The sequence below is a fragment of the Cebidichthys violaceus genome, unplaced genomic scaffold (assembly GCF_023349555.1).
Source record: "Cebidichthys violaceus isolate CVI_PGR_0920_01 unplaced genomic scaffold, fCebVio1.0.p SCAF_7, whole genome shotgun sequence".
NCBI lineage: Eukaryota > Metazoa > Chordata > Actinopteri > Perciformes > Stichaeidae > Cebidichthys > Cebidichthys violaceus.
Genome location: NW_027176927.1, coordinates 13,993,310 through 14,018,284, shown reverse-complemented (window position 1 = coordinate 14,018,284; position 24,975 = coordinate 13,993,310). Strand labels below are relative to the sequence as shown.

The 24,975-nt window shown below is 41.2% G+C and overlaps 4 protein-coding genes across 4 annotated transcripts; 2 read left to right on the top strand and 2 right to left on the bottom strand.

Annotated features, from left to right (window-relative positions):
• The first annotated feature begins 897 nt into the window (after positions 1–897).
• Positions 898–2,618, top strand: hspb6 (heat shock protein, alpha-crystallin-related, b6). Its single transcript, XM_068736556.1, has 4 exons — positions 898–1,059; positions 1,163–1,320; positions 1,842–1,964; positions 2,062–2,618. Exons 2-4 carry the CDS (start codon positions 1,165–1,167, stop codon positions 2,215–2,217), a joined length of 435 nt encoding a protein of 144 aa, XP_068592657.1. The 5' UTR covers positions 898–1,059; positions 1,163–1,164; the 3' UTR covers positions 2,218–2,618.
• Positions 2,545–7,042, bottom strand: proser3 (proline and serine rich 3). The gene is made up of 12 exons (XM_068735488.1): positions 6,997–7,042; positions 6,619–6,722; positions 6,239–6,516; positions 6,012–6,163; positions 5,782–5,885; positions 5,073–5,158; positions 4,686–4,995; positions 4,064–4,581; positions 3,801–3,993; positions 3,198–3,369; positions 2,856–2,937; positions 2,545–2,687 (listed from the first exon to the last, which is right to left on the bottom strand). The coding sequence occupies exons 1-12, from the start codon at positions 7,040–7,042 to the stop codon at positions 2,636–2,638; spliced, it is 2,097 nt and encodes a 698-aa protein (XP_068591589.1). The 3' UTR covers positions 2,545–2,635.
• A 321-nt stretch (positions 7,043–7,363) lies between these two features.
• On the top strand, positions 7,364–10,517 carry lin37 (lin-37 DREAM MuvB core complex component). The gene is made up of 9 exons (XM_068736554.1): positions 7,364–7,843; positions 8,012–8,087; positions 8,173–8,223; positions 8,393–8,422; positions 8,526–8,611; positions 8,759–8,919; positions 9,507–9,638; positions 9,802–9,875; positions 10,133–10,517. The coding sequence occupies exons 1-9, from the start codon at positions 7,810–7,812 to the stop codon at positions 10,218–10,220; spliced, it is 732 nt and encodes a 243-aa protein (XP_068592655.1). The 5' UTR covers positions 7,364–7,809; the 3' UTR covers positions 10,221–10,517.
• Positions 10,518–22,199: 11,682 nt separating this feature from the next.
• LOC137891751 (chemerin-like receptor 1) lies at positions 22,200–24,915 on the bottom strand. The gene is made up of 2 exons (XM_068736544.1): positions 24,365–24,915; positions 22,200–23,930 (listed from the first exon to the last, which is right to left on the bottom strand). The coding sequence occupies exons 1-2, from the start codon at positions 24,372–24,374 to the stop codon at positions 22,843–22,845; spliced, it is 1,098 nt and encodes a 365-aa protein (XP_068592645.1). The 5' UTR covers positions 24,375–24,915; the 3' UTR covers positions 22,200–22,842.
• Between the last annotated feature and the right edge of the window lie 60 nt (positions 24,916–24,975).

Below are 24,975 nucleotides of genomic sequence, written 5' to 3'. Positions count from 1 at the left end.
TTTATGGGGAGCAAACTAAAAATCCTTTTATGGACTTTGTACGTTGTTTCAATGTGTTTTATGTGTGTGTGTGTGTGTGTGTGTGTGTGTGTGTGTGTGTGTGTGTGTGTGTGTGTGTGTGTGTGTATGCGTGTGTACTGAGTGAAGAGATGGGATGTAACCAAGTACATTTTATTGTACTTTAAATACACTTTTGAGGCACTTTCATTAATTTGACTACATTTCCAGAGGTAAACATACTTTTTACTTTAAGCACTGCATTAAAGTGATACTTATAAAACAATATACAATAATACAACACTCACAGGTCAAAATGTTCTGCTTTTGATACACAAGTTTAGCTTTAAGCTTTTTAATTATTGAGTGCAGGACTTTTACTCAAGATGGAGTGTTTTTATATTCAGGCATTGCTACTCCTACTTAAGTACATAATCTGAATAGTTGAAGCACCACTGTTCCAGTGAGTGATGGAGGGGGGAAGCGCACGTGCTCTGGCATGTGTTAGGGACACCGCTGCTGTCACTGTCTGTCTGGCATCAGCTCATGAGGGTCACAACATCTCTTTTGAACTTATTTTTGGATAGACCTTCCTTGACAACCGACCCTAAGTTTATATTTCGCAACAGGTCTTATAAGAAACTGTGAACAGTCTGTATCGGTGCCACCAACCCTCGGTATAAACAGCGGGCTAAAACATTGGCAAAAGCTAATAAACACGTTAATTGCCAATAAGCTCGCAACAGCTGTGCCGCTCCCAAAACAATACACTCTTTTCCTATATGGCCCTGCCCGAACACCCAAGGGTACGCATCCAGAACATAACAGAGGCAAGGTGCCCCGCTGTGAATTCCCAGCTCATTATGCAACTCCAGTATAAAACACACCGTGACGGTCAGCCACGTCACGCGCCCAGAGAGCGAGGAGCCTTGAGTCAGACAGACGGGCGCACCATCGGTACTCACTGCACCCCTTATAGGTCTTGAGACAAGCGGAAAACACGAGCAGTGAAAGAGGGGCAGTCCTTTTGCTCACTTATTTGGTCAAGACATTTAGAAAGAGGTAAGTTGTGGCCGTTGTTTGCCTTGTAGTTTTGCAAGCTGTGTCCTCAACTGCTGTAAAGTCAACAATTTGCTTTACGATTTTGTTCCCCTCTACTTAATAGAAATGGACTTCATCCTGCCATCCACTCTTCCAGCTGGAGGTATCCCATGGCAGAAGGTTTTACCACCTCTTATTCCTCGGCTGAATGGGACTTACGGACAATATAATTGGTCCCCTAAATTACTGATTCCAGAGACTGATAATACGAGCTCTGCAGAGGTAGGTCATTTCAAGTTTGCCTGCAATAGGTAGGTATGTTAAAAAGGTGATTGCATTTATTTTGGCTCAATAGAACATCATAAATTATATAAAATATTCAGTGATATCAAATAACCTTTTACCAGGGTCACTTTAAACGGGAATTCCCTTAATTTTAATCAAAAGAAAATTTGATTAAATGAAAAAAATGTTTTTATATATATACTGTACATACACACACATACAGAGAGAGACAAAAGAACAAAGACTCAAGGTCCACCTCATAGCTCTTTCCAGAGCTTTCAAGTTCATCTTACAGTCAAAATCAGATGAAAACCCTGAGAGCAGTTGAAAGCCCCCCCAAAAAATAGTAAGAACATTTTTGTCAAACTACTGTTTCCAAGGTCAATGGTGGAATTTGATGGATATCTATGAATGATGGCAGCAATGATGGAGTATGATGGCAAAAAGTAATTTGTTGGCTATTTGCTGTGCTTCGAGGTAATTTATTTCTATATAATATGCAGTGTTTGTGTTGGTAGGTGAACTGTGATGACAGTGGTTTCACAGTTCAAGTTGATGTAAAGCACTTCAACCCAGAAGACCTGATGGTCAAGGTGATAGGAGACTTTGTGGAAGTGCAGGGAAAGCATGAAGAAAAAAAGGTTAGTATTCTAGGAGGAGCATTACTGTATTTTTTTTTTTTTTGTATATTTACAATAGTTAATGATTTGTCTCATCCTCTATATTTGTATTTCATAGGATGGTTTAGGGGTTACAACACGGCAGTTTAACCGCCGCTACCGAATCCCAAAGGGAGTGGACACCATGGCTTTGGAATCAGCGGTCTCTCCAGATGGCATCCTTATCATATCTGCACCGATGCTGCAAACAGAGGACTCCAGAATCCTGACCTAATCCCATTAAAACCAACCACTCAAATCTCTGCCATCTTCACCACATATGAAAACAAGTGCATACAGAAATAACTTCAGGCCCCTTCAGTCACAGCAACACACAGCATGTGCCAAAACACCCATTTGTTCTGTTCCAGGCACTGTTTTAATATTCCCTGCTCTCTGAGGTTTGTATATACCGCTCTTCTATTACTCATCAATCTTACATGATGTTTCAAGGAACCAGTCTTTGTAAATATTCTGCGTTCGAAAGTTCAAACTGTGTGCGACTTTTGTAAAATGCACTGTATTGTAATTGTGATAAATGATGCACACAAACATATCTCCAAACTCTTTAATGTGGAAATACTTCTTAAAAAATAAACTTTATTTCTTTATAAAATAAAAAAGTGACTACATCCAGTGCCTCTCGTCAATGGTCAAGTAACTTGTTGCTCGTCCAGGAATTCATTCAAGATAGAGTCCACTTCACTAAAAGGAAAAATACAGAAGATTATTTTTCTGGAATTTGGGGTGCTATGTTTAATGATTCTAATAACATTATTACAGCTACAATTCTTAGGATTTCTTAGAAATGGCCTTCTGGGAACATCATTTACATAAATGCCGAACAATTCAATTTATAGGTTATTATTTTACCTGATCTGCTCCTTTACCCATTTCCTCTGCTTGCGAAGGACTTGTAATAAAGGGTCGTCTTCAAACTCTTTTTCATCTGAATCTGAAAAAAGGAAAAAACAGTAATGTAAGAAAGTTGATAACGGAATATGCTCAGCATGTACACATAGCAGACCGATACTATAAGTGATTGTTTTCTTGTTTAAATGTTACAACATTCGCAAAAAAGAGAGAGAAAGCTCTTGTGGTTTTAACCTAAACAGTTGTAGCATATTGGGAGTAGAAACTATTCATGGGTCAGAAGATATTCCCCACAATTAACTCCAGGGTAAAGATTGGTGCTCTTTGCTGCCATAGGCTCACCTTCAGCTTCCTGCAGCAGCTGTGAAATGACCTCCATGGAGTTCTGTGCATTGCATGGAGGAAGTGAGGATTGTGGAGGTGCAGAGGCAGTGCAAGGAGGAGAAACCGACGTGACAACGGCCCTTTGTGTAGGAGATGGATCCACCGTGGGAAACAACACCTCTGAAACTACCTGTCAAGGCCCAAATGAGAACAGCCTACAGATTAATGCAGCTTTTAATGACCATAATAACATTATACACCACCAAATGATGAGAGATGACATGTAAACAACACAAAGTGTGCAGAGCGATGACCGCACAATTCAAGATTTGTGGTAAATAGAGTATTCAAAGAATTCTTTTCATCCCATTCTAACATGGTTAGACATGAACACCTGCATATCTTAAATTATTTAATATGACAATGACTCACACACAGTCCATCTCTTGAAGACAACTACTCAAATTTGGGTGTTATGAATCCTCACAAACTACTGTTGGCAAGTTATGAAGATATTCTGACTGTGGGGAAAACATTAAGACAAAATATGCATCCAGCTTTCATGAAGCGCTTGTATTAATCACACTACTTAGAGAGCATTAAAGGAAATAACTTGAGAACCTGTCCTAAGGCACTGTGGATTGGAGAAGGGGGCGGTGTCTGAATGCCAGTAGAGCTCTCTCTGGAAAACCCCTGGCTTCCTTCCTGTTGCCGCTGCTCTGCCCATGGCAGGACTATTTTGGGAACTTTTTGATGTGAAAAACTCCTGTTTGTAGGACCAGGGCCATCATCACGTTCCCTATCCACAATATACCTGCAAAAGTACATATATTAGGCATTCAGACATGATTTTTTTACCCTGTGTGCATGTTTCAAAACTATACCTTGTGGATTTCTTCTGCTTTCTGAAGGACGGTGCCGTCTTCTTCTCTGACTCTCTTGTTTGGGCTTTCTCTTTCTTGTTCCTCTCAGACCTTTTGTGGTGAATAAGCTCTGCTCTTTCTATAGCTCCAGATGATGCAGGTGGTGGGGATGGCATACGCTCACGACTACGTCCATCAGTGAAAGTATTCATCGAGTTTCCAGGGACTTGGGTCTTTTCACAGACAACTTTGGTCTGAGACTCATCTGTACTTTCTGAAAGGTGTTGATGCGTGCTAGCGCGAGATGACTGGATGGGACACGGCAAGACATCACAGAGTAAATGCATGTGGGCAGGCACATGGGTAATGGCCTGTGGTTGAGAAATTGAAGAGCCAGAGACAACAAAGGCAGGGACGGGAGTTGGATCCGAAGCTTGGGGACATGATCCGTGGGCTTCTTTGGTTTGTGGCCGGGGTGCAGGGATGTGCGGACGTGTCGATTTTTGTGAGAATTCAGGAGGCTGAGTAATCTGGTGTTGCTAGAGATCATGCAAGACAGAGGGATATAAAATGATTCTGTAGATGTGGAATAAATATTAAACAAAACATATGGAGTAAATATTAAAGACATTTTGACTCCAACCTTGTGAGCCTGTCCACTGGCAGAGGGATGGCTTGAACTGGGCGCCTGCCAGCTGAATGTGGGACCATGAAGACTGGAGTGTTGCAGGGACTGCGACCCGTCCCTGGCCTGCTCCATCTTTCTCCTTAAACGCCACTGGAACAAGATGTCCTCTTCCCGGCGTGTGGGGGGCACCAGAGAAGGAACGACAGAGGAACTGGGAATCAAAGGTCTTCGTACTGGCTCATATACGCTGACTGGAGAAGAGAAATCTGAGCATTCCAGGCCCTCTGAGCTGACAGGGATGGATCCATCACTCGGAGAACATTCCCTGTTAGAAAGAAGAAAAAAAAAGTTACTTACATTGATGGAATACATTCATTGATCATTACTCGCTGGTCTTCATACCCTCTCAGCAGAAGTCTGCCAGCCTTTTCTTGAAGGTGTTGTATGTCTGTGTCATCAAATTCACCCTGAGAGATGTCTGATAATATCTGAGAAACAAGCAGAGCAGACAGAACACTGAACAAGCCACAATTCTGCTCTTGATATTTCAATAATAACAATACTCAATACGGTGTAAATACATAATACTAGATAAATAAATTAAATCTTATCAGTCCCATTGTCTGGCTACATATTGCTCACAAATACTGTATACTGAGGTCCTTTTATAATTTTGTGAGGGTAAACATTTGACACAAGCAGGTTGAACGAGCCATGAATGTAGAAAACACGGCTGCATAAACAATGGCTTCTCGGGCATTTAGTAAACACAGAGATTTCCAAATGTGGACATGTGGTGTTGAAATGCAAATATTTATATGCACACGTCGGTATAAAGTGTCTCCTCTTCTGCAGACACTCTGCTTCCCAGGCATTCAGACAAACCTAGCACAAACCAGGGCAGGATGCAGACCCAATGATCCATTATAATAGCACACACAACAAATACAAAACAAGACGAAACAGTATCTGGTGTTTTTTTTACAAAATAAATTCATTCATAGGTAATTTGTTTCCTCCAAACAATGCACAAGTTATTTCTATTTAGCAGAAAAATACATTAACAGGCTATATTGTGGCTTAATCCCAGTAAACTTACAAATGCACTCACACTGAGGGATCCTCTGCATGGAGAAAGGGATCTGTCATGTCGATGCTGCCCAGCTGGACTGAAAATGACGAGTCCATGGTCCTCCTTCAGAGGCTGGATACCATCTGTGCAGAGGAAGAGATTCAACAGAAGGATTTTACCAGCAAGGTTGCTTTTCACATTGAAATCAAGGGGCTGGTGGTGACAGATAATAACCCCTACATTAAAAAAAACAGTAAGTGAGAATGCACCTTTGTCTGTTGTTTTAGTGGGTGTTGAACTGCAGGGTAAAGATGAGGTTGATATCCACCAAAAAGGCTGCTGCTTCTCTCCCTCGGCAGAAGGGCTCTGCTGGCGCTCCTCACGACTCTGCGGTCGACCATGGCGAAAGCGATCTATGTACCTGGGAGAGCAGAGTCGTTTCAGTGCGATAAAAACTTCAAGAGGATTACTTAGACTCTATGAAACTAAAACATACTTTGCCAGCACTGAATCTTGCTGAACTCCTAGCTCTGAGGAATCTGTAAGTTTTCCTTCTCTCGCAGACTGGGGTTTGGGTGTTTCCATGTCAAATGAGGTTGTAGTGCTGGAAGGAGAAGATCCACACTCAGTGGAGGGCCAGGACTCCGCAAACACCGGTTGTCCATCCATGGCAGCAAAACGTTGTTGACGTTGCTCAAACAGCTGTTGGGTCTCCGGGCACAGAGTCTGTAATTGTGAACTGGATCGCGGGTTTGAACGTACAGGACTTAAAGTCTGCAAAAGAACAACAAAGGGATATGTTTGCATTGACTGGATGGAAAGCAACATAAGAATCAAACATGTCTTGTGGTGTATAAAGTCTACTTAAAAACATACCGTTTTGTTCTTTTTCTTTGATAGGGACTGGTTACAGGATGGGTGGTAGTATCCATTGCCCCCTCTGCTCAGTTGAAAGGGATTTTGCCTGGTAAACAGGACTACTGTAAAAAAAAAACACGTATGAACGACAGTAACTATTGTTTAGGGTACTATAAAATACAATCTTAAAATATTACCTGGATTTCATTACAGCTTTAGAACAACACAGGTGACGACGGGATGTGCTTCACTGTGCGTCTGATTTATGCCTGGCCCCAACTAAGGTCTTTGACAATAAATTATAGCTGGATCAGCATGGCTGGCTGACTGTGTTACTCAAGCATACCATAATATAACTAACAGTTCATTTAGAAAGAGGAAGACCACATCACCCACCGGTCTTCAGAGTTGACTTGGCATGTCCACAAAAGTAAGTTACCATGGAGTCAAACGCCAGTAGGACACATATTGTCCATAAAATAGCTCATTACGATGTATCAGGGGACACTTAGAAGATCTATTAATCAAACGAGTCCAACGTTGTAACTGGAAACATAATTACTATGCTTTTTTTGACAAATATAACACGATCGATGAACCCAGAAGAAAGAGTCCCTGTTTATGCCGATCGTTATTTACTACAAGACTTGTAGCCAATAGGAAGCGAGTTTAATGTGATGGACGTAAAAGGTAACCAATCACGAAGAATGTCCTCGCAGCAAAAGCGCCAATCAGCTCATAGGAAACCGACAGCGCGCGGAAGAGGAAAGTCTGCAGTATGCGTTGATCAGATCAAACAACATGCTAAGTTAGCAACGGTAATTTAAGATAGCAAGTGGCTACGGTCCGATAAACAATAAAACGTCCAGTTTGCAGTTTATTTCCATGTATTTCTTGTATTGAATTGGCCGTGGGTTACATTTAGTCAGCTTATCGCTGTAATAGGTAACAGGCTTGTAAACTAACGTTAGCTTTAACATTCTCCAATGGTCACTGCTAACGCAAAAGGTGGCTAACTTAACGGCCTAAATCTAACAGCAGCTAGTTAGCTAAGTTCGCTAACGTTGGCAAGCAAACGTCCTGCAAGTTAGTATTGTCAAGTAACATCAACTGCATATCGGTGTCCGAGAGTGAACTTGTGGTTATATAAGTCGCCATTTTCCCCAATTAACGCTAACGTTACCTAGAAGTTATAGAAAGGTGGAGATAATGCACCACGTCAAGATAAAGACTGAAAGGCCAGGTGAGTAACGTTAACATTACTACACCACCCCAAGGTTAATTAGATTTACTAAACAAGCATTGTATTTGGTTAGTAGCGACTCACATTTAGTAATAAAGTGTGCATTCAAGATGAAGTCTTTGTTGTGAGTAACGTTCATTCCTGTACTACTTTTCTCATTACTTGCAGATTCAGAGGGGCCTGGTGCACGCAACAGACTGGATGCAGTGTTAAAGGGACTGGTGGAGAGGAGTGAAAGTGAAAGGTTGGTAAAACTTAAAAGTTTTGACACTCTTCTAGTCATTTTGATTACTTTCCTATTAGACTAATATCGTTGTGTTTTTCAACAGGGAGCAAAATGAGGGTGATACTGGAAAAATATCAGCTGACTCCTTAAACAAGTATGGATCAACGATTTGGATCTAACATGTTTTTGTCAAATGGTTTAGAATGTATGATATACTGCAGCTGGTGCTGTGAAATGTATGAATATCTGATATATTTCCACAACATTGAATATAAAGTGTTGAAGCTTGTTTATAGATGTCATGTTTCACTTGCTTTCTCTAGGGATTTGTCACCATCATCTGCTGGAAAAAGGCAAGTGTCTATTTTTCAACTGAACTGTGTATGTCTGCACACCATAATAAATTTAAAAAGTTGGAATGTTTTTGATTTGGAAGGTCTGTTTTTATTTTTCCAGGCCGTCAGCTCGATTTCCACAGCACCGGAGGAAGAAGCGTAAAGAGATGGATGAGAGCATACCAGAGAGCAATCAACACAAACAAAGTAAACTGAATGCACAATTCAGGAAGAAATTCCACTGCAGTAAACATCCTTTTTGCTTTCAGTGTGGTCACTTTGCCTTTAAGTTCATTGTACAATTTCTTACCCTTTCTTTGTCTTCCCCTTTTTTTGTCTCTTTCCACTTGTTAGATGCTTACATTATTAAGTTGTTTGATCGCAGTGTGGATCTTGCTCAGTTCAACACCAGCACACCACTGTATCCTATCTGCCGTGCCTGGATGAGAAACAATCCTTCTGTTCGAGTGCCGCCTGCGTCCCCAAGCCCCCCACACATTATGGTGGAGGAAGAGGTGAGGCCATACAGTTATGTCATCACTTCTCTATGCAAACATCACCATTAAGTACACCAAGTATAACGTTAAATGTTTTTTTTTTCTTTAGAATGGTGTTTATTTTGAAGTATCTAGCTTTACAAAGTATGGAATTATTGTGGCCAAAAGTATTATGGTAAACATTATTATGAAATTTCATCAACTGAATTATTCAAAATTAAGCACATTGTCTCTTTTACACATCTGTATATGCTTTAATATATTTGTTTGATTAAAAGTAAGTATGTGTGTATGACAAAGCCTAGTATTGATGTCTGTGCTAACAGTTAAATTGGGCTCTTAAAGCCACTGGCGCTTCTCTGCCTCTATCTGACCAGTATTAGGGCGCTCTCTTGTGGCAAAGCAATATACAAATACTAATGTCTTTGGAATTAACTTTTCGAGAAAGTATTTAACAGAGTACTTAAAGTACAAAAGTATTCAGAATTTCTTAGCCCTACAGATGCCGTTATGCCATGGTCTTTGGGCATCATAAGGCCAGAAATAATTTTGACAAAGTGGCTGTTCAACTTAATTTCTTACTCAAATTGTCTTTCTTTTGCCAGCCTACTGACATGATCAATGGTAAAGGCCAGAATGTGTACAGACTGCCTCCTCCAACGTCCTGTCCAATCAGCACTTCTGGTGAACCCATCAATCTCAGGATCCCACAGACTGACAAACCCACTGTTAACAAGGTTCTGTATATTATATGCAAGAGAATTATTCATGGAGTTTTACTTGCATAGGGATATTAAATGAAACACATAACATAAAATTAAATATTTAAAAGTTGACTAATGAATTATAATTGAAATATAGTTATAAATAACTAAATCTTAACTGTTTCTCTTTCCACAGTTGACTGATTCCCTTCCTGTATCAGGTTCTCTCATATGTGACCACATGGAACGTTGGAAAAAGATAAGGCAAAAGTATGTTCTTTTATTGTAAATAATTACTCACATTTTCATTGACTTTTGTACCGTAGACAAGCCACCTTGAGGTCAGAGTTTTACCCATGGGTGTTCTTGTGTCACTTGTAACATGCTTGAATTGTTGCTGTTATGAAGTCCGGTCGTGATGTACAATTTATGTGAACGTGTTTGCAAGTTAGATTTTTGAAAGAATACTGAAACATCCAAAAGTTTGGAACAAGTTGAGCTGACGCACATTGGTCTTTTTTTCCTAGATGGAAGGAGTGCTCTAACAAGAACCAGTTAAGATACAGCGAGAGCATCAGGGTTCTTAAGGAGATGAAGGAGCTCTATGATCGCTAACTGCCTTGTACTGTGACTCCACCACAGAATGGACTCCAAGCAGTAGTAAAGGAGCCATGGTATACAGCAGTCAATGTTTGAACACACCTGCTACGTAATCAGACTCATAGGAAAGCGTGAACATAACCTTGAGCCTTAAATATACCATATGTCCTATGCATTGCAGAAGAAATATTCTACAGGATTGTTACGTTTTTAGCAATTTCTTGTGTGGGAATTTGTTCCAGTTTGATGTGGGACTGTTTTATTAATAAAAATTCTTTGTAGATGTCTGAATAAACTAATCAGTTTTCCAGACACACTGACTCTCTCCTTCTTGTGGTATCCTCAACATTAGCCAGAGTGGTCTCAACCACTTTCAGATTTGCTCTATTCAACACACAAGTACTGGAGAACACAGCAACCTAGAGTAGCTAGAATTACATTTGATATTCAATATGACTCATTCTTTTGAAATGAAATACGTTTTAGTTCTTTAACAACTAATCAAGGTAGAGGTGAAGCCCCTATAATGGCAATACTAACAGATTACATCTCATACTCTTAACCCTACATACTGTTCATATTCAATGCCTTCACAGTATGGTTTGTGTCAATTTTGACCCAGACCAAGAATTTTCCTCATAGTAAGTGTCTATACCAAATGTTAAACTACAGATCTATTTAGAATGTCTAAATACCCTTTGTCTCATTAATACATGTATGATTAATCCTTAATAAATGTTTCAGAGAGCAGGGAGAGTATTTTTTAAGTTTTACAACATGTTTTTGGAGAAAAACATCTATTAAACATTATCATGTCCTGTTTTACATAAGACATAAAAACATAAAACCATAATGACTTAATTGTATTGAATTTGAAAATGGCATGAACATTCTGGAACTGTTGGAATTAATAATATAACCATGTTTAATCAGTGCAACCATTAATCTCTGTCTTCACTGCATCATCATAAGAAATTATAATTATCAATATTAATTCAACATTTACCACTTAGAACACAAAAGATTACATAATAAAATGCTTATTATAAACTAGTCAATAATCAGTCAGTAACCAGAGTTTTCTTCCACGTTGTCTTCCTTGTAATGGGAAAAAATATATTCTTATATCATGAAATGTTTTAAAAGATGTAAAACCGAAAGGTAAGGTGAGGAACACAAATACTGACATAACACAGCAGTCCTATAGAAGTAGTTAATCAGTTTTAATGAACACAGTGTCTTGTTTCTCAAGGCTGGTCACACACTCCCACTTCAGAAAGAGAAAGTGAAGACACAGTGTCTTCTTTGTCTGTATGGCAAGTTTGAGACGGACCGTAGAACAATCACTGACTCCCAGTTAACGCACCTGGCATGTGTTTAGATAAGAACAATAGCCAGGGTACGAGAACATCCACTCCCTGTCTATGATTTATTCCAGGGCGGGAACTCATGTGTGCATAAAATGGTTTGGCATCTTGTACGATGTTGAACTTTTCATCACAGACACTGACTGAGGTGGCTGTGGTGCATCTTTCCCTTGCAAGCAAAATAAAATGGAAGGGGACAACTTTGAATCATTTGAAGACTTATTATTTTCTTTGAATTTGTGAACAAAACTCTTCTCCCGATTTATAATTAGAAGTTTTTCCAAAACAACTTGGTGTCAGAAGTGGGATCGTTTGAAGCTCCATCAGGACTCCGAGGACGTCCGGGTATGTGCACTTCAGGATCCATCAAAAGAGATTCTGCCCTATACCTCGTCAGACAAAGAGAGAGGGGACCGGCGGCCAAAAGGAGGACTGATTGACTTTACAACAATCCAGACAAAGAAATAAATTCTTCATATCGGGTAAGAAGTTGAAATTCCAAATTTCCAAATTTAATTTTTAGAAGGAGTACGTCTATCAGATGTCACTCTAGAATTACGTAATATAATACAACAGAGATTTAAACCTTGGTGTTTAATATTCTGGTCTTCTTGGATGATAGTTTGTCTTGTTCTACATTTATGGGTTTTATTTGATTAAGGTTATTACAAATTAACAAAACATGTTTCTGTTCATGACGCCATTATGAATCTTTGCATAGGAAGACAGGAATGAAAAGATATTTCTTTTTCACGCCCTTGACCGAAAGAAAAAAAGGAAGATAGGAATGAAAATGTGATATTTTTTACTAAAAAAGTGTTATATTTTTCACGCCCTTGACCTAAAGGAAGACAGGAATGAAAATATATTTCTTTTTCACGCCCTTGACCGAAAGAAAAAAAGGAAGATAGGAATGAAAATGTGATATTTTTTACTAAAAAAGTGTTATATTTTTCACGCCCTTGACCTAGAGGAAGATAGGAATGAAAATATATTTCTTTTTCACGCCCTTGACCTCAATAATTGGTACTTTGTACTGATTGGTTTTCACTTGGATTTTTCCTATTAAAGAAATCTGAGACTTACAGTAACGACTGTATTTACTGAATAATAAGTACTTACCACGCCTGAAAGATGGGTGGAAAACAGGATAAATGTAAAGACGAAGGTCTCTCGGGACCCATAGTGGACGTTATGAAACAAAAATATGGAGAAAGTTCCGTGGAATTGTTATCCATGTGGACTAAGGATTTTGGTTTTCCAGAAAATGGGTCTTTCAGTAAAAGAAAAATTGCTGAACTAAGAGGTAAATTAAAGGAAAAAGAGAGCGAGATGAAGAAAAAAAAAATGGTAAAAGTCAAAGATTTAGAAAAAATACAGAAAAACAAGAAATGTTTGGTTCAATGGGAAATGGAATGTGAATGTAGGGAAAGAAAACAATTGCAGAAACAGATGACATGTGTAAAGAAAGATGTGACAGAGAAAGGAAAAGATCCGAACACCACACTCAGTCCACATAACCCATTCTCTCCTTCTTTGTATCCGAGTCTAACAGGAGCTGGCGGCCCTCTCCTCAACACATGCCCGCCACTACCACCACCACTACCACCACCACCACTACCACCAGTACCACCACCATACCTACCACTAGTAGCGGATCCTGCACAGCAGCAGCAGCAGCAACAACAACAACAACAACAACAACAACAGCCAGTGGAGACAGTACAGCCACCACCTCATACACCAGCACGGGACCAGGGTGCTCACGGTGGCCAAATAACACCTTCCTCTTCACCCATGGAAGGGTGGCCATCCACCCCTCCCTCTCTTGCCCTCCTCCCCCAATCACTCCTCTCCTCTCTCCTCCCTGACTCGCCAACGTTCCCTTCCTCGTCACACAACGGTCGTTCGCCATATCTCCTCCGCAGTAAAGAAGACATAGGCAGTGACAATAAAACCTTTCAAGGTCCCATGGTTCAAGTGCCAGGAGCTGTGGCACCACAGCTTGTCTACAGACCATGGACGGATGCGGACATCCGTGCTGCCATGGCTCACTTGCCACCTGTTCCCAACTCAGGTATGGCATTCTCTGCCGAATTCACAATATTCTGTCAACAGTTCCACCCAACAGGTCATGAAATGAGACGACTCCTGCTGCATCACATGGGTCCCACTCACTATGCCACCATCAAGGAACTCCTTGTCAACGACGACAGACTCGTTAACGTCACATGGGGACACGACGACAACGGCCCGTACAGAGACTATCTCACTGCTCTGTGTGTGGGCATTGAACGCGCTTTTCCGGACAGAGTAGACATGTCACAGATAAACAACACCAAGCAAACATCAGGTGAAAGTGTACATGATTACTATCAACGGCTGCTGACAGTGTTCAATCGTAACAGTGGCATTGAAGAGCCACTAGTAAGAGGCGACAATCCAGGTCTCTGGGAGACCCACTTTAAAAATGCTTTTGTGAATGGACTGTTGCCTGACATCAAATTTAACACAGAGCGCTCTGTCATAGGCATGGAAGACGCCAGACTCACCGAAGTCAGGAAACATGCGATACATGTTCAAAAGACTTGCAAAGAACAACAAGATAAAGATAAGAAAAAGAAGAAACAAAAGACTGAGGACGTTCAACTGTCCATGCTCCAAGCAGTCACTCAGTTGTCCCTCGAACAAGGACACCAGCAGAGGCGAGGCCAAGGCAGTTTCCAGCCTTGGTCTGGCCAACGCGGACGCTTCAGAGGAGGAGGGCGGGGGATGACCAGAGGACGATCTTCTTGGAACCAAGGGGGACCACAAAGAGACCCACCCACCGGAAACAATGTTTGTTTCCACTGTGGACAACAAGGACACTGGTACAGAGACTGTCCACAATGGAGCCCACAGAGGAGCGAATGGGGACGTGATCGTGCCAGGAACAGAGACCGGACCGATGGTCACACCCAGTCTGATTGACGCGATGGGAATGATGGTGAACGTGCATGTGAGGAGGAGACAGCCACCCGCCCTGTGAAACCTCATGAAAAGAGAAGTCACACACACACACACACACACACACACACACACACACACACACACACACACACCGCCGCCTGCAATGAAGAAAAGCTTTCTGCACTAACCGCACAAACATACACTCTCACACAAGAGCAACAGACTGCTCTTACTGACATCATTGCTCACCTTGAACAACAGAACATGCCACAAACACTCAACACGCACACTTATGCTAAATTCTCTGATGACTCATTTAAAGTAATGCCTACCACAGAGGTTGTAATAAATGGTAAAAAATTATCATTTCTTGTTGATTCTGGGGCTACTCATTCGGTAATACAACAAAAGTATTTTCCAAATCAGAGTATGAGTGGTAGATATGTATATTCAAAAGGTGCATCGGGTTTAACTGTAACTGAGAAATTTACTGTTCCCATGACTAGTGTGCACACTGACGTGACTGATCCTGACCCTGACATTAAAGTGAAACATTCATTTTTGTTATCATCTTTCTGCCCAATAAATCTAATGGGGAGAGACTTGATGTGCTCCTTTGGCATCTGTTTGATGTCCACACTTGATGGCTTAAAAGTAGTTAGACGAAGAGTAGTACAACAAATGATGCAATACACTCACGTCAGCTCACTTTATGTCTACCAGTGGAAAATATCCACTATCCAAGCACTGACAATGGCACGTGCTGTAGACACTCGTGTGTCTCCACATGCAGTTCGCATGAATCCTGATCATCTTCACTGCACTTCTTACGTCACACCGGGTCCAGATGATCAATATGCAGATGAATTCTTTGAAGATTTAAATGACAATTTGCATTGTTCTACCTTGTTTTGGTCAACTCACAAATCTGCTGTGTCTGTCTCTCTCTCTCCGATGCAGCAGAAAATGTTTCGAGTTAAAGATTCTTACCCACACATCTCGCTGTCCAAAGCACGGACCGATCAATGGAGAGACTTGGGTCCGTTCGTGGCGCAATGTGAACAACTGACGGACTGGGAACCAACTTGTGATCCCAACGTCCTACGTTCACAATCTACAGGGTTTCACAGAAGTGTCCGTGTTATGCTGGCACCTGCACTTCGTTCTGTTTATGTCCTTGAGGAAGAAACTCAGCCAAGTGATGAACATGTTGACACATTTGTAACTGATGTCTCCTCTATTTCTTCTGCCCTTACCTCTGTTCCACAGAAACTCTGGGCATTGCATAAATATGACGTGGGACTCATCAACAACTGTCAACCTGTCGTCATCACTCCGCGCTCTGATTTCCGCCCTCACAAGCACCACTATCCTCTGCGCCAAGAGGCTATTGACGGTATTAAACCAGTTTTTGAGTCACTGCTTAATGCAGGAGTGATTGTTCCATGTCCTGACTCACTGGTGAGAACACCTATTTTTCCTGTTAAAAAGATTCGTGATGCAGGCAAACCAACAGAGTGGAGATTCGTGCAGGACTTGAAAGCAGTAAATGCAGCAGTCCACGCGAGAGCTCCTAATGTTCCTAATCCTTACACCATTCTAGCACAGGTTCCTCTTAAAGCAAAATGGTTTTCTGTTATTGACCTCTCCAATGCCTTTTTCAGTGTCCCAGTGGACAAAGACAGTCAGTTCTGGTTCGCCTTCAACTTCAATGGTAAGCCTTACACTTTCACTCGTCTTTGCCAAGGCTACACTGAATCTCCAACCATCTACAATGAAGCACTCAGGGAAAGCTTAGAGGGCCTCACCCTGTCTCCAGGGTCCGCTCTTCTGCAGTATGTAGACGATTGTCTCATTGCAGCACCAACACAACAACAATGTCAAAAAGATACATTAAAACTATTAAAACATCTGGCAGCAGAAGGCCATAAAGCCAACCTGTCCAAACTGCAGTTTGTATCTCAAAATGTACATTTTCTTGGTCATGACATTTCCAGTGAGGGGAAAACCCTATCTCCTAAGCGCATTGCATCAATAGTGACGCTTCCAAAACCAACAACTAAGAAACAAATGATGTCTTTCTTAGGGATGTGTTCGTATTGTCGTTCGTTCATTCCTAACTACTCTCAAATGGAGCAACCTCTGTCTGAGTTAATTCATGGCAAAAACCTAACTGCGTATGACAAAATCATTTGGACAGAACCAGCCTCTCAGGCCTTCACCAAAATGAAATGCGCGTTACAAACTCCGCCTACACTGGGGTTACCAGACCCACACAAACCGTTCACTCAAACAGTCGATGAACGCTCAGGTTGTATGACATCTGTGTTATTACAATCTCATGGTGATAAATTGCGTCCGGTAGCATATTTCTCCGCAAAACTCGATCCTGTCGCTGCAGGCCTGCCACAGTGTCTCCATGCAGTGGCCGCGGCTGAAAAAGCACTAGCCGCCTCTCGTGATATTGTGGGTTATGCGCCGTTGACCCTTTTAGTCCCTCATTCTGTGTCTTTGATCCTTCTCGAACAGAAGTCATCACATCTTTCTGCAGCGTGATATTTGCGTTATCACACGTGTCTCTTGGACATGCCAAACGTAACTGTTAAACGCTGTACTAATCTTAACCCAGCATCATTACTTCCTATTCCTGGTGATGGTGAGAAGCATAACTGTTTGGCTGAGCTCCAAGCTCAGTGCACTCCTCGACCTGACCTTCTGGACACTCCCCTGACCAACTGTGACCTGGTAATGTATGTTGATGGATCTGCCTCTCGCGATCCACAGACTGGTACTAATCTTGTTGGTTTTGCTGTTGTTTCTGACTCAGCTGTGCTCTGTTCGGGACCTCTTCCATGTCACCTCTCAGCCCAGGCAGCCGAGCTCATCGCACTCACTGAGGCTTGTAAACTCGCTAAGGGTAAAACAGTCACCATTCACACTGACTCTCGCTATGCATTTGGTGTAGTTCATGACTTTGGTGCTCTGTGGAAACACAGACAATTTTTGAAATCAGATGGCAAACCAGTTCTACATCACACACTCATTGCAGAACTGTTGGAATCTATTTTGCTACCAACTGAGATTGCAGTATGTAAATGTGCTGCACACACATCTAACACTGATGACGTTTCAAAAGGAAATGCTCGTGCAGATGCTGCTGCGAAAGCTGCTGCACAGCTTCCTCTTCACATTTCTGATGATGACAAAACCCACTCATTAGTTACAGTCCCTTCTTCTCTTTCAGCCATGCAGTCACTCTCCACACCAGATGAGAGGCGCCTTTGGGCCTCGGCTGGCTGCAAGTTCACTGATGGACTGTGGTCTGGACCTGATGGCAAACCTTGTTTGCCTAAACATTTCTTTTCTCATTATGCAAAATTAACACATGGTTTTGACCATGTGTCAAAAGGGGGAATGTTAAGTGCACTTAGTGAGACTTGGTTTACAAAGGGGTTCACAGCATATGCACAAAAGTTTTGTCAATCCTGTGTAACTTGTGCAACTCACAACACAGGCAGACCTACAGGGGTAACCAGACAAGCTGCACACCCACCACCAACACGTCCGTTTGAACACGTTATGATGGATTTTGTTGAATTATCTCCATCTGAGGGTAAGAAACACTGTCTCGTGATGGTAGACATGTGGTCTAAGTGGGTTGAAGTTTTTCCATCGAGCAAGCAAACAGCTACAACAGTAGCAAAAGCTCTGATTGCTGAAGTCATTCTCCGATGGGGTATTCCAACTAAGATATCAAGTGACAATGGTTCTCATTTTGTAAATCAGGCCATAACAGAATTAAGTGCATACGTGGGTATTGACTTAAAAACACACTGTGCATACCATCCAGCCAGTGGTGGCGCTGTAGAAAGAGAAAATGGAACACTCAAGACCAAGTTAGCGAAATGTTACGCTGATACAGGTCTTCCTTGGACAAAAGACCTGCCTCTAGTGTTGATGTATATGCGAATGAGAAAACGAACACGCAGCAATCTGAGTCCTTTTGAGATTTTGTTTGGTGCTCCACCACATGTAGGCACCGAAGCACCGAGAGCTCCTCTTCCATCCACCACACTATGCGAACATGAAATATTAACATATTGTGCACAACTCTCCTCTGCTTTATCTAGCATAAGAAAACAGGTGTCTGCAGCCCTTCCACAACCAGCAACAGGACCGCTGCACAAGCTGCAGCCTGGTGATTTCGTGGTGGTCAAGGACTTCAGGAGGAAAAGCTGGAAAGCCAAGCGCTGGCAGGGACCGTTCCAGATCCTACTCGTCACTCACACAGCAGTCAAAGTAGCTGAACGTGCCACTTGGGTGCACGCAACTCACTGCAAAAGGGTTCCGGCCCCTGCTGAGCTTGCACTGGCTCCCACACCCGATTCACACATACCCGCATAACATCAGAGACTCATGTAACAGACAGACGCGTTCTGTGTTACCTACTGGCAGATAAGGAGTGACAACGGTCACCAACGCGGGTGAAGCAAGTGACCTTCGAGGGAGCTACCCATTCAGCACCACACCCAAAAATACACATATAGTTGCATACACACATTTAGAACCTAAAGAGTGGTAAAACAGTGTCTCTGACAGTTTTGTGGAAACCTTACGGTGTCAACATAAGCAAAACTGATCACACAAACCAGTTGCTCGGGTGAATTCCATACAAACTGGTTGGCTGTTCACTCTCACACGATGCCTGTAACACATAACAGACCATGGAAACCATTCCACCGCTTTGGTGGCGTTTGTGTAACATTATGTGTAATGTTTATGTTTTCAATTTTTGTTGTTTTGCCTTTTATTTTGATACATGTATATCACATTCGTAACCCTCCTTACAGCGTGACTGACTTAACTGACCCAGACAACACCACCTCACAAGCTGACACCAGCCGCCATAAACGTGACGTAAACCACTTACAGCATGTCGGGTTAAAAGGCGAGGGCAACCACCAACACGTTTACTCGTCAAATATGTGGTGGCGCTATGCAAAGTATGTTGCAGAGGTGAAGAATTGACATCAATGCGTCTTATGATTATGCAAAATCGCATGGTGTTAGATCAGCTGACAGCAGCACAGGGTGGGGTTTGCGCTATAGTAGGAGAACATTGTTGCACGTTCATTCCCGAGAATGACGTTAACGGACACGTTATACATCAGGCAATACTGAACATAACTGAACTACAGGACGCAATGAGTAAAGACGGAACACCCACACCCGACTTCCTCACTCGACTTTGGATGACATGGAAAGGCACCCTTATACAAACGGCTGTTTTATTGCTTGCATTCGTCATTTTTGTAACTTGTATCATTCCAATGCTCAGGAATATGGTCATTAACTTAATGTCTAGACAAATGGTCCAGTACTCACTGATTTTACAAGAGACCAACAGCAGAGACCATCAGTCTAATCTGTTCCCAATTCCTGACTACCAAAGCGACACTGACTCTGACTTTGAGACTGACGGGGAGGAAACGAAGGTGTAACATGTGACTTCTTTGTTTTATTATATTCAATATTTTAATCATTCACACATATTTAGCTTTCTACATCACAGAGATCTTTTATCTCACATGAACAGCTTTTTCTTGTGACATCTCACATGAAGATGTATTTTAAACCAGATTCTGGAGTAATACTTCTGATGTTATTGAAATGTCCTTGTAATATATTTTTGCAATATTATGTGATTAATGAATAATCTAAAGAGTGGAATGTAATGGGAAAAAATATATTCTTATATCATGAAATGTTTTAAAAGATGTAAAACTGAAAGGTAAGGTGAGGAACACAAATACTGACATAACACAGCAGTCCTATAGAAGTAGTTCATCAGTTTTAATGAACACAGTGTCTTGTTTCTCAAGGCTGGTCACACACTCCCACTTCAGAAAGAGAAAGTGAAGACACAGTGTCTTCTTTGTCTGTATGGCAAGTTTGAGACGGACCGTAGAACAATCACTGACTCCCAGTTAACGCACCTGGCATGTGTTTAGATAAGAACAATAGCCAGGGTACGAGAACATCCACTCCCTGTCTATGATTTATTCCAGGGCGGGAACTCATGTGTGCATAAAATGGTTTGGCATCTTGTACGATGTTGAACTTTTCATCACAGACACTGACTGAGGTGGCTGTGGTGCATCTTTCCCTTGCAAGCAAAATAAAATAGAAGGGGACAACTTTGAATCATTTGAAGACTTATTATTTTCTTTGAATTTGTGAACAAAACTCTTCTCCCGATTTATAATTAGAAGTTTTTCCAAAACATCCTGTTCTGACACATGCACCAAATCACTCTCAAACTCCTCATCTTGGAAGAACAGATCGAGGGCCACGTCATTTAGTGTCATTTAGGGACCCTAAATGACATTTAGAGTATTTTTACTGCTGTCAAATGTCAAAACAGTAAGTAACAGTATGTTAGGTCTAGTGAAGTGTCAGACAATGAACACATTCTAAACGTGTTGCAATATTGCTGATGATGGGCAGTTACAGGAAGTTAAGTGGTGAGCAAGTATTTAAGTAATAACACATTTGTCAACTACACCACATTTCGATTGTAGTAGAAGTGCTGACAGTAGTTTGATCAAGATGGCATACACACGGATGAAGAGGGAAGGGATTTTTGCCTTTTTACGTACACAGTTTGGCTTGGTCTGTATGTCTGTGGACCATTGCCATTTGTCTAAGTCTGCAGAGTTGCCCATTGAAATGAACTGTTCCGTAGTATGTACCTTTTGAATTTCAAGTGTCAATCAAGGGCACCATTTGGATATGAAAAATATAAAATACCAAATATTTAGATTTTTTGAACAATGCATGGAATAAAGCCATTAAATAATTCATTCGAGCAACGGAGTTCTGACAAAAAGCCTAAATGCAGGGCGGGAGGGATGGAGCTTTTTTTTTTTGTTAATACATGAACTTAAATCAATAAATGAAAAGGCAAGGGAAATAAACAATGTGAGGCTAGACTGCACATGAGGGAGTTTATTGTAGTGTTATGCGTAAAATATAGTAGAGTGTCCCAAAATATGTAGGCAAATTATGAATATACCACCGCTACACACATCATTTACACCAAATCAAAACACTGAAGGTAAAACACAGCAAACTAAGGTAACTCAAACAACACAATAACTCACACATACAAGATGGCTACTCAACTACTCAGCATCCCTTTAATACAGCTGAAAGCCTCACAAGAAAAAATAAAACAGAAATTGTCCCCTTAAGTTGATTGGTTAAAGGCACACTATAATAGAACAGGTCTGGGTAAAACACAGGAGCACATTAATATACTAAAGGAATGAAGAAACATTTTACGAAACATATGTAATATGTTTATAATAGACCTTGCCAGACTGGAACAATCCCCTTCCCCAGTTAGACACATGTAGGTGACAGGAATCTATATTTTTTAAAGAATCATGTTAATATTGTATTAAAAGGACTAAGAACTATGTTAAAACAGCTCTGATCTGCTTGAGCATACCTTATTTCTCAGCTGTTGTTTACAGAATTTACAGAGTATGTTCCATTTTTCAAATGCAAGAAACCAAGCATATACCATTAAGGTATCCTGTGAGATAAAACACTGTCTGGTGAGTAGTGTGCATTAGTGTATGACATGTAGAAGGAAGAGAACATCTCATCAAAATTAAGTTTTTATTCACTTTATTGAAATGCGTATAGCTCAATCATTAAAGCTCAGTCTTGTGTAACAGTCTCATGGATGCTGCTATGGACAATTAGCCTTTGAATAACTATGGGCAATAAGCTGGAGCATCAAAAGCAAACAAAGATAAACATACAACTGATCTCTTCATCATATTAATCATAGGCATTTCCATATCTGATATATTGAAGGTTACAGTTTCATGGTACAAAATAATTAATTGTTACAAAAAATAACTTGATATTTCCATCTTAAAGCCACAGCACACCCACAAAGGTTTATTCAATTATTCTGGCTGATTAGACCTGAGATATTGTGAGCTGTGTGATGTCATCAAACTGCATGTACTAGTAATAAAAAGGTGAAAGTTGTAACAGATGCAACATAAGTAACAAGGGAGTCAATGAGGTTGTCTTATCAACCATAATTGAAAACACGCTGTAATCCAAAATAAACCCACTGAAATCACACATAGCAAACATTTGAAAAAAAAAAAAATTCTATTCACAGATGTACTGACCGAATCAATTCAACGTGTTATTTGTAACATATTTGTGCTCTACTTTTTCTCCGTAAGTTTGATGTGGACACATTAGCTTTACACGTCCTGTGATGGCAGTCCTAATCAGTGCTCCCCGTCTCTCTCTCTCTCCACAGCGATGACCACTTTGCTTTCATCTGAGTTCAAAGAAGTGGATGTGCCTTTCCTCTCCACGGGTGCTGTAGAGTCAGACTTCCGGGTTACCCGAGAAAAGTGTGACGACAAGCTGCGAGAAGACATAAATGACAAGTGGTCCTCTGCCAGGGCACTCTCTAGGACAAAGCATATGGACTGCTTGAGCTTGTTCTGGAATTCATCACACATGAAAACATAGAGAATGGGGTTCAGGCAGCTGTTCATAAAAGCTAGGCTCACCACCAGAGGGCCCCCAACTTTAACAATACTCCTGAGATCTGAGTCTCTCGAGGTATTTACTTCTATTAAACAAATAATGTGGAAGGGCAACCAGCAGATGAAGAATGCCACAATGATAGCGAAAATGATTCGGCGAGATCTTTGTTTCCTGCTCCTCTGCATGCGCCCTGCACGAACACCTATGGCCACATAAGAGGTCAATATTGCCAGGAAAGGGATGAGGAAACCCATGATAAAGTGAAACATGTAGAGACTCCGTTTTTGTTCAAATGTGCTGGATTCAGCATAAGAACAGTAAGTCTTCCCCTTGCTGACCACAAGCTCCCGAAAGGTGGCATTAGGGGTGCTGCAGACCGCAGCAGTCATCCAGATGACAACGCATATGACCTGGGCTTTGCGAACGGTGCGCTTGTTGTGTGCCCACACCACCACCCAGATCGACAGGCAACGGTCTAGACTTATGGCTGTCAGAAGAAAGACACTTGCAAACAGGTTGACGAAATTCACAAAGCTGAAGAGCTTGCACATGAATTGTCCAAATTGCCATTGGTGCCCCTGAGAGACAGAAATTATCAAGATAAAAAGGAAGGCTGTAAAGAGGAAGTCAGCCAGAGCCAAGTTGAGAAACCAAACTGAGTTGACTGTTCTCTTCATCCTGCAGCCTGTCACATAGATGACCACACCGTTGCCCAGAGTCCCAACCATAAATATCACGCAGTAGAGGATCAGGGACACCATACGCACATTTCTGAGAACCCCATATAGTGCAGGCACAGCGGTGATGTTAGTGATGTTATCTATTGAACAAAAAATAAATGAAAAAATACAGACATTAGTATCTTCAACACAATCTGCAATATGCATTGAGAAACAGAAAATTGAATTACTTTAATAACCAGAACGCGTAAATGATCTGTCTTTATTGACTGTATGCTGGTTGGAAGTTTTTATTATTTTGTGTTAGAATGCTTCCGTCCTGGTACATATTCTATAGTAACCCCTACTTTAGTCCTAGGTTGGATGAAGTCGTCATATAGTACTTTGTACTAAATTGCAAGTTGACTTTTCACCCATTGCACTCAATTGCTGTTGTGCCCAGAAAATATTACCTATTAACTAAAAAATATGGTTTATGCATCCTTATTTTAGATCTGTTTGGTAAGAAATGATATTAGACCACCTTTTCTGTTAATGCAATCCAAAAGCAATGCACTCATGAAAAGTATCTTACCAGTCCCCATTTTTCTGGTGCAGCGAGAGTCTGTCTTCTAAGTTGATCTCTATCTGGTTCTGCCTTTACTCAATCTATCTTTGGTTACTCCTCCTTCTCAGTTCAAACAGCAGCCAATGAAACAGAACTTCTACTGTTGTCGTGATTTCGCAAAAAGGCATTAAGCCAAGGACAGGAAGTGGACAAAATAACAAGAACACCATAGAATGTAATGCAATCCAACAGGACTGTATGATCTGAAAATTACTTGAGCTGAATGAGCATCATTCAGCCTCAATAGAAGTTGAAGTCAGCTTTACAAGGGTTTTATTTATTGCAAAACTCTTATGTTTTATATTTCTTAAATTACTTTTTTTTTTTCAAACCCCCGATGGCTATCTAACTCAAAACCTCTTATACTGCTTTTTATTTGTTTTTTGTAGCATCTTTGTTGTATGCTGCACAGTCCTGCTTTTCACCTTTCCCCCCCAATCACACATACACTTGTCCTATCCTACACACACACACACACACACACACACACACACACACACACACACACACACACACACACACAAACACACACACACTACACACAGACTGTGCAACACGCCATCCTATCAGGCTGACAT

Coding starts and splice junctions, on each gene's coding strand:
- hspb6 (XM_068736556.1), top strand. CDS start 1,165: ATGGACTTCATCCTGCCATCCACTCTTCCAGCTGGAGGTATCCCATGG. Junction 1,321..1,841: donor ATAATACGAGCTCTGCAGAG/GTAGGTCATTTC, acceptor TTGTGTTGGTAG/GTGAACTGTGATGACAGTGG. Junction 1,965..2,061: donor GAAAGCATGAAGAAAAAAAG/GTTAGTATTCTA, acceptor TGTATTTCATAG/GATGGTTTAGGGGTTACAAC.
- proser3 (XM_068735488.1), bottom strand. CDS start 7,042: ATGGTAACTTACTTTTGTGGACATGCCAAGTCAACTCTGAAGACCG. Junction 4,996..5,072: donor GGCAGACTTCTGCTGAGAGG/GTATGAAGACCA, acceptor TCTTTCTAACAG/GGAATGTTCTCCGAGTGATG. Junction 3,370..3,800: donor TCCACAGTGCCTTAGGACAG/GTTCTCAAGTTA, acceptor GGGCCTTGACAG/GTAGTTTCAGAGGTGTTGTT.
- lin37 (XM_068736554.1), top strand. CDS start 7,810: ATGCACCACGTCAAGATAAAGACTGAAAGGCCAG. Junction 8,423..8,525: donor CCATCATCTGCTGGAAAAAG/GCAAGTGTCTAT, acceptor TTATTTTTCCAG/GCCGTCAGCTCGATTTCCAC. Junction 8,612..8,758: donor GAGCAATCAACACAAACAAA/GTAAACTGAATG, acceptor TCCACTTGTTAG/ATGCTTACATTATTAAGTTG.